The 8939-nt window shown below is 42.6% G+C and overlaps 1 protein-coding gene across 4 annotated transcripts in view; it reads left to right on the forward strand.

Moving 5' to 3' along the window:
* LOC311042677 (nuclear factor of activated T-cells, cytoplasmic 1-like) overlaps nt 1-3184 on the forward strand; it is a 75188-nt gene extending 72004 nt beyond the window's left edge. For all 4 annotated transcript variants that reach the window (XM_084053568.1, XM_084053571.1, XM_084053570.1 and 1 more), the window contains one exon: nt 716-3184. In XM_084053568.1, the coding sequence (XP_083909694.1) occupies nt 716-771 (56 nt within the window). In that variant the 3' untranslated portion in view covers nt 772-3184. The remainder of the gene's footprint in view (nt 1-715) is intronic.
* Nucleotides 3185-8939: the final 5755 nt, after the last annotated feature.

The following is an 8939-nucleotide window of genomic DNA, read 5'->3' on the forward strand; positions in this document are numbered from 1 at the left end:
TAGGCCTCAGGCCAAAACAGTGGCCAGGAACTGATAAGATTCTGTAGAGCCAGACTGTCTTGGACACACTAGTCTAGTCGGTGGTCTCAGGGTGGGTAGACTTCCTGCTGGAGCCCCCTTGTTTTGGACAGTGATTCCTTACTAGACTGAGTGGCTCTTCTGTCTCTCTGGGATGGCTGTGTCCTTACGTCAGCGGTGCTTTATCGCAGGGTGCCCTGCGCCGAGGAGCCTCTTGTGTGTTTGCAGTGAACCACAGGGCCCAGGGTCCCTGCCATCTTCACAGTCACTTCCCTCCCTTGTGCCAAAGAACACAGAGCAGATAAAGGCAGGGAACTGCTCTCTGTCTGCCTGAGTGTGGGAAAGGCGCGGGCACAGGAACTACGGCAGGAAAGACAAGAAGATGACTTAAAAAGAGTTGTGCGTGTCGTGTGTGTGTGTGTGTGCGTGCGTGTGCATGCAGAAAAATGTTGGTGCACTCTCAAAAACACTCTTTATTGCTGTTAGTCCAAAGACTTGAATGTTCCTCCCCAGTCCCACCAAACAATGTAGAAAACTTTTAGGTCAAGGATTTCATTAGTGTGATGCATGAGAAATGAACAATTTCAGATATTAAGGATCTAAAATATATACTGTATATACATACTTCTGTAATAATGTGTTTATTTACTTGTGCAATGTGATCTGAATGACCTTTACCTTTGTTTCCTTCCCACAGTTAACGAAATCATCAGAAATGACCTCTCCAGCATCTCTGTGCACAGTCACGCGTAGAAGACACAGGGGGCGGCGGCGGCAGCAGCAGATGCACACATCAGGCACAGCATCACCAACAAAGAGACAACATCCTCAGGATCTGGATGATGAAGAATACATTACTGACCAGGGCCTTTTTGAACACCAGTCCCCACCCACTCCCATTCTGTGGCAGTGATTCACTCCGAGGCTTGGCGCGGAGCCACATTATGACAATCATTGATGCTGAAATGGCGTAGCCACGTTTGAATAAAATGAATGTTACAGTACGATTACAAAAAGGGAAGTGAGATCCATGAGTTCCATGTTATATGACAGCACTTGCCTTAATTTGCAGCAATGCTCTGCTCTTCGGTGGACCAAACAGCTCAATGAGACTGAATCTTATTCTAACCATTGTTGAATGACAATCTCCATTTCGAGTGTGATTTTGTGATGTATCCTAATGCATGGACAAGCTAATGGGACAATGAGTGTCATACTACATACTGTTTGTCTGTCTAGTCAAACCATAACAACCCAAGTGGTGCCTTACAACAACAACAACAACAACAAGAACAACATACAAAATAACAAACCAACAAATAGCACTCACTCAGATGCAATCATTTGGGTCGTGTCAATCAAAGTGGTTGTTTTTATATGATATTTTGTGATTTCATTGATTTGTTTACAGGGAAACATACAAGGCTGGAAAATAAGTAGGGAATATGTGAATAGATTAGAATTGTATTTGTTTTGTTTCTTATTATCTCATTGTTCATTTATACTGAATGTTATGTATGATATTCTTTTGTATAAACATGTATTTGAAATGTACTGGCTCAAGCCTTATGCCTATATTATGCAGTTTCCTATTTAGCTCAGTTTTTTATGGTCTTGACTTGCCATATACAGATACATGTCTTTATTGTTTTTGTTTTGTTTTCTACCTTGCATCCTTCCTCTCACCTTAGTGCCTAGTTCTACCATCCTGCCCCAGTCTTCCACACGATCGCTATTCCTTAAAAAACTTTTTGAACCCTAGCATCCCTGTTCTGGGGCTAACGTTTGGTGAAAATAGCAGATCAACAGGCTCACACTGACGCAAAGTGAGCTTGTAGGGGGCCTCGTATAGAGCCCTTGGGAATCCGGTCAACTAAGTACATGGGTTTAAGTGGTTAAAAGACACAAAGATGCTCAGACAATCAGAAAAGCACATATCCAGTGACAACAATCAGGGATCAGCAGGGGCTTATGAACGCAGATATAGGATAGCTAATAAATAGTAATGGTAAACAATGGTATCCTTACCTGCTGAATTTCAACGGGAACACACAAGTGTTGTCATTATGTCTTGCACTGCGGGTTTGCATGTAAATAAGCACATGAATAATAATGTGTGCGACAATATCAGTTTTGCCCCTGACCTGTGTGATGATACTGGAGAGCTGGCAGGATTTGACCCTTAAGCCTGGCAATAATTGATCTCTTCATACCAAAGGATTTTGACTTTGGTGAAATTATTGTCCATGCTTCCTTTGCTTTTTAATAGTGGAGAGACCATAATAGCTTAGAGCAGTTCCCAATCTAAAGCCTAACATTATGCACTTTACCATAGACTCAGTACAGGTTTTCTCTTTCTTCCAGACCAAATATTGTAGATCGATGTCTTCTGTTGTGTGATTGGATATACAGTCGGGCTGGGCAATATGACTTCAAATCAATATCACGATTATTTAAGTTTGCCTCGATTAGGATTAACAACATTTTTTTTTGTGATAGTGAAAATAGCAGTCATGTAAGCTCAACGTGTCGCAATGCGTTGTGTGCTTGTAGAGCTGCTATTTTCTCGATGTTTGCATGCCACCATTGTACAATCAAGTATAATACAAGGCTTACAAAGTGGTTAATCAGACTAATGAATTTAGTCGCTTATAAACTTTTACGTGTTTTACGTGTCGATTCCTTGATATACTGAATAAGAAAAATAAATAATTATGATACAAAAAACGGTAGATTTTTTGATTAATCTACATGAGCAATTAAGTCGGTTATTGGTTCTAAATGTCGGTTTCAATATAATGTTGGCTTAATTGCCCAGCCCTATACCGTATGACTTATTTCAATGGAGCAGTAGTCTTTTCTATGTCTTTCTCAAGCATGCACAAAGTACTAATGTTGAGGGTAAATTAGTTGACAGTAACTTACAGTATAGCTTCCTAATGCATTTTAGAGATAGTATATAATAGCATGGCTAAACTGTATGTATAAGATTTCTATTTTGTGCCTTATTCTCTCTTGTCTATAAGATGACTGCAATTCTATAATGCTTTTCTATCTAGGCACAAGGTGAAGCATACTTCTCTTTAATATGACATATTTATGAACATTGAAATTGTGTTTTAAGTACCTTTATTGTGTTCTAAGCAATGAATTAATAAATGACATAAGAACGACAATACTTAATTGTAGGCTTGGCTTATTCTCTCACTCATTGTGGCCAGAATTGTCTGCTTTATTACTGGCATATGGCATTTTCCATTTATTTAAGCTAGCTTTTATTAAAAAACTAAAACTGTTACCCCTGCAACCCAATTCCAGCTAAGCGGTTGAAGATGGATGGATGAAAAATACTAAAAGGACTTACTGTATTTTGAATTTGGAAATAACACAACTCCGATAACATGTTTTATTTCTCTGGAATGTCAGATATTCCATTTGATGTCAGTATCAAATAATATTTTTGCGTGCACAAATACTGAATCAATTACTAAGCTGCTGTGGGTTTTCTTTTTGAGTCCATATTGAATGCATTCTCTACCTTTTACATGCATGGCCCATATGGTCGTGCTTTAGTTTAAGACTTTCCCCCGTAACTCTTGAGCGTTTGATTTTCTTGTGTTATACTGCTTGACCATAGTAAACCTTGGACTGGTCCAGACTGTCCCAATATTCCCAATAAAGCTTGAAATGGAGACAGTGGGACATTGACAAGTATAGGACAAATTCAATTACTGTATGTGTCTTTTTCCAGCATCCCAGTGTGATGATATACTGTATTGTTTCTTTATTTAACTTCAAAGCATGATAAAATAATACTAAACAGATTTGGACACTTTACATCTTATCATGATAAGAACAAGGAAAGCTTAGCTCTTTAAGATGTGCCATTTTTCTTTATCGAATTTGTCTCAAACTCATGGGGCCAAGGTACAACCATGCTGTCAAATTCAGACAATGCAGTAACCTGCTAAGAATCTCCGTATGCCAAGTGTAAAGAGAGGCCTGTGTGTTTTCAGGTGCATGTTGTTAGTACTGTGTGGTTATGAGAGAGAAACAGCTCCTCACCATGGGAGCTGTGCCATGCTCCTGTGTACCACCTGCCAGTCCTCCAGACTTTTTCCATTCTGCGAAGTTCCGAACTGCCCATCGCCATAGTGACAGAAGGCAGGCCTAGGCGGCGCTCCCCTGAACACCCATGGTAAGCCTGAAATAGCCTTGCTATTTACAGATGCAGTCACGCCCCTTTTTCCTGGCACCCTTGTCTTACCTAGGTCTTCCTCTGACTGAGCTGTACCCTTTGACACAGTGGAGCAATGACTACAGGCCATGGTTTCCATTGCTAACACCGTTATTAGGTGGAGAAACAAACTGAAGAAGTGGAATATTCAATGACGCGCAAACCAAACGGAATTGCAAAATCTTGATAGACCTGTTTAATGCTGCAGGTGATTTATTGACGTTCCCATAGATAACAATGACAGAAGAGAGAGAACAAGAGAGGGAGAGAGAGAGAGAGAGAGAGAGGGAGAGAGAGAGAGAGAGAGAGAGAGAGAGAGAGAGAGAGAGAGAGGGAGAGAGAGAGAGAGAGAGAGGGAGATGCTGAGGGCCATAATGATCCTAGCGCGTGCCACTTTCTCCCTGGGGTCCACGTGCACCTCCACCTGGCACAGGGCACGTCTCAGAAGTTTCACTGTGCGGATTTACAGCATCTTTATGGCTCTGCTTCCTCCCCCACTCTATTCCCACTGAGCCCTTGATTTGGGCTTTTATAAAGTGAGCGTTTAGGCACAGTGGTTGTGGGGCTCCTGCCCTCCTCGTCTCTTGTCAGCCATCTGGCGGGCAGTAAATCCGTGGATATACCTCTGTTATGAAGGGCATGTTGAGAAGACCATAGGGGTGACTTTAAGACACGCTTTAAGAGATGATTGCTTGACCATGCAGAGGGACCTTTGATAGTTTCGTCCTTTACGCAGCCTCTGCATTTGATCTTTTTTTTGGTCTCTCGTGTCCACGCTCTCTCAAGCGGATTCTTTTCTGTGATTGAGTTGATATCTGTGCTCGTCTTCATAAGCGTATAGCAGATGATGCTGTAAGGAAGAAGAGGGTCATGCGTGTGTGTGTGTGTGTGTGTGTGTGTGTGTGTGTGTGTGTGTGTGTGTGTGTGTGTGTGTGTGTGTGTGTGTGTGTGCGCGTGCGTGCGTGCGTGTGTGCGTGTGTGCGTGCGTGCGTGCGTGCGTGCGTGCGTGCGTGCGTGTGTGTGTGTGTGTGTTAAAAGTGACCTCAATGTACAGGCTGATGATGATAGGTTCTTGGTTTACTTATGTATTACTTTATTATTAGATTACTATTTCTATGCATTTGATGCATTATCTTGTGCTGTCCTTGCTTACTGTAAATTGCTCTGGATTAAGAGAGTCTGCTAAATGGCTAAATTGTAAATTGTAATTGAGCGTCTGTGTGCGCACATGCATGCACAACACGCACTTCTATAGAGATGCACATGTGTGTCTCTGGATTTGTGTTTGTGTTTACATATGGAGTGTTTTTTATGCCTCCATGTGTTAGTGAGGTTTAGGGAGTGGTGGTAACAGTCCACAGGTGCACGGGGACCCTTTCATGGGACCATTTCAACATGTGACAGGACCAACAGATGACCCACTGACTTGGTCACATCATGGTGGACACACAGACAAATCACCTTTTAAAAGACACTTTAAGAGACACTCAAAAAGACAACCAGATGGGACTGGAAAATCCTGTGCCGTCGTTTTATTCCCCATCTGCAATCATTCAAGTTGATTCACTATTTCGTTCTTTTGCGAAGCGTGAAATGTCGTGCAAGGATTTATAAAATTCTGCACGAGGACAGACGCTAGCGCTTAAGAAAACTGAAAAGCGAGAATTATCTGGAACTATCTGTTTATATGATCTCAACATGTGAGTCCTCTGTCGTCCACATCAAAGTCACTGTGTTCCCATGTGCGTTCCGCCGCTGCGTGGAAAGACCTTGGGAGACAGCCCAAGCTATCATTCTTCCATTGTTTGCTCTAAATGTGTCTGTACGTATGCACAGTGTTTACGTTGAAGTAGGTTGTAGCGGCAGACATTAGGGATGCTCTTAACGGGCTAAAAGCCTCTGCTAGTCAGAGTTCAGGCAGGTGCACACTCTTACAGTAGATAAAGGAGCCCGGCACGGGAGATGAGTTCACGACAATCACTGTAAGGGCTTTTAGACGCCTTCTCCGAGCTCAATCTTCATTTCCCATGACACTGATTTCACAATAAGGATCCGGAGAAAAGGGGAATGTCCATCTATTCATTTTAATGATCCCTCATTATTGACTGCTGGCAGGGAGGGGGCGGGCGAAGGTAATGATTCTTTGTCTTTGCTGGTCAATCGCTCCTCTTAAAGGCATAATTCTCTAAATAAGGCCGCTAATGGATGCCCAGTGTGACCCAAAGCTGACCCTACACACACCCCATGTGAATGGACTTCCCGACACAAAGCAGTTAATGTTGTTGTTGTTCCTGTTTATGTTGTTCTGTTCAGTTTTGCTTCACTGACTTTCCCTGGTTTGCCCAAATTATTAACTATTGTATAATATATTTGAATATAATTATCCACAACTAATGTGGGCTGTACAATAAGAAATCATTTTAACAAATCAGAGACCAGTTCCTATTAGCCTAATCATTTTTCAACATGGCCTTATTTTGGACATGTCAAAAAAGAAGATTTAATAGTAATCTACAGGCTTGTAATCGACACCATTGTACGACAAAGTATAAAAAAGGGCTGACAATAAGTGTTTACCTGACAATGATGACAGTGAGAGTTAATTTCATCCTCATTATCAGAGCAGCTTTCACCAGCTCTGTTATTTTTCATCCAAGCGTCACTCCCTCACCTGCAACCTTGTCAGATCCAGATATTCCCTCCACACGGAGCGTTTAGTGATCCGTCACTAATCGGTTTTGAATGCCCTGCTCCTCGGCCTTCAGCTGTCGAGTCGCAGAGGACTTACAAGGAAGTGCCCTCGCGTTTTAGAGCCCCAGTAAACATGCAGGTATTTCCTTCTCTAACCGCAGTTTGGACAAAGTTTCATAAATCCTACTGTGAGCGGTAGCACAGTGTGTGTGTGTGTGTGTGTGTGTGTGTGTGTGTGTGTGTGTTTGTGTGTTTGTGTGTGTGTGTGTGTGTGTGTGTGTGTGTGTGTGTGTGTGTGTGTGTGTGTGTGTGTGTGTGTGTGTGTGTGTGTGTGTGTGTGTGTGTGTGTGTGCGCGCGCGTGCATGTGAGAGAGAGAGAGAGAGAGAGAGAGAGAGAGAGAGAGAGAGAGAGAGAGAGAGAGAGACACAGACAGGGAGAGAGAGTGAGAGAGAGAGAGAGAGAGAGAGAGAGAGAGAGAGAGAGAGAGAGAGAGCATGTCAATGCTTACTTATCTTATTGCTGCACCCTAACAGCCATGGCTACCCTCAGTTTGTCAAATTAATGAGGTCTGCATTTCAACTTACATCAGCTGCCTAATGTATATTTCACACTACTTTGCCTATAAGTATGATATACTGTAAGTTATTCTGACTGTACAGTGTATTGGGAGGCTAGGGTCAAGGCACAGGCTACTATAGCCCTGCTGTGCTGTAACCGCAAGAAGACAGTGCTATCATCTCCATTGCTACAGTACCTGCACAGTATATGAATGTTTTATCGTAAAAGCTTTTCTTTTTGCTAAGTGCCTGCCAGAGTGTTGCTTTTAACTTTTGATTGGGCTACTTTGTGTCCTGTTGTATACTGTACAACAACAACAACAAAAAGAAAGAAAGAAACAGACAGGGCCAAATGGAATGTAATGGACTTAACGGGAAAGGTAAGGCCTCTCTGTCTTCTCTTGAAGGGACCAAGTGATTGAATAGAGTTATTCAAAAGGGCTGGTTTTGAAGAGTTTGGACAGAGCTGTAACTCCAGTGTCTTCTGAGTGAGCTGGCCCTTCATTCTAGGGCTTTCAAATTGGTCCAAGCAGGTGGAGAGAGCAAGAATGGGGAAACAGACATGACACAATCATATAAATAACACGGCATGGCAGGGTTCCTATAGAAGCCATATGTTTCCGTCTGTCAGGAAATATAGGATGTCAAGCATTGCAGTGTAAAGAGATTAATTTACCAATATTAAAAGCAGTCAAGTTCGGCCTCCTCGCATTTGATGTGGTTCAATCAGATGTCATTTGGCTTCAATGTGATAGTTCAGCTGCTTTCTTTATGTGTGATAGCTCAGTCGCTCTTTTATATTATCGTCTTGAATCATTTAGAAAAAAAGTATTTCTTTTCTCTTTTCTGATCCAGACGTTGAGGCTTCCAGACCTCAGGCAGCCCCCCCACCCACCCTCTAGCTTCCACCAGACGTCGCGTTGTGAGAGGGGAATGGTCGATTGCATAACAGCAGGCGAGACTTGATCGTTCCTGGCCTTCTCGCAAAATTCAATCATTCTCTGCATTCTGCAATCCCGTGTCGGCCTATTAAAGAGCGGCGCGGGCTAGGATTTCCCCTCATATGTTTTAAATTGATATTACGATCACAATGTCTGCCGTACACACATGAACCTGCATGGGCACTCAAAGGGATGGAGGAGAGCGAGAGTTTTAATTTAAAATTCAAGTATTTTGAATGAGCTAAGGGGATGGCACCATGGAGTGAGGGAGTTTCAGACAGACAGACAGACACACATGAGATACAAAAGTGTGTCACTAATGCTAGAGGTCTCACCACCCGCAGTCAGAACAGTCAGACGGTCCACCTGTGCGATGCGCCAAGCTTTTCCCAGTGGAGGCTGACATTCGGTGTGAAGGTTAGTTGGTTCATGGCACATTTTAACCATTGAAGCCACAAGGAGACATAAAGAGCATAGGTGAGTTATGAGACACC

This window comes from Gymnoscopelus microlampas (genome assembly GCF_963454915.1).
Source record: "Gymnoscopelus microlampas genome assembly, chromosome: 3".
Classification (NCBI taxonomy): domain Eukaryota; kingdom Metazoa; phylum Chordata; class Actinopteri; order Myctophiformes; family Myctophidae; genus Gymnoscopelus; species Gymnoscopelus microlampas.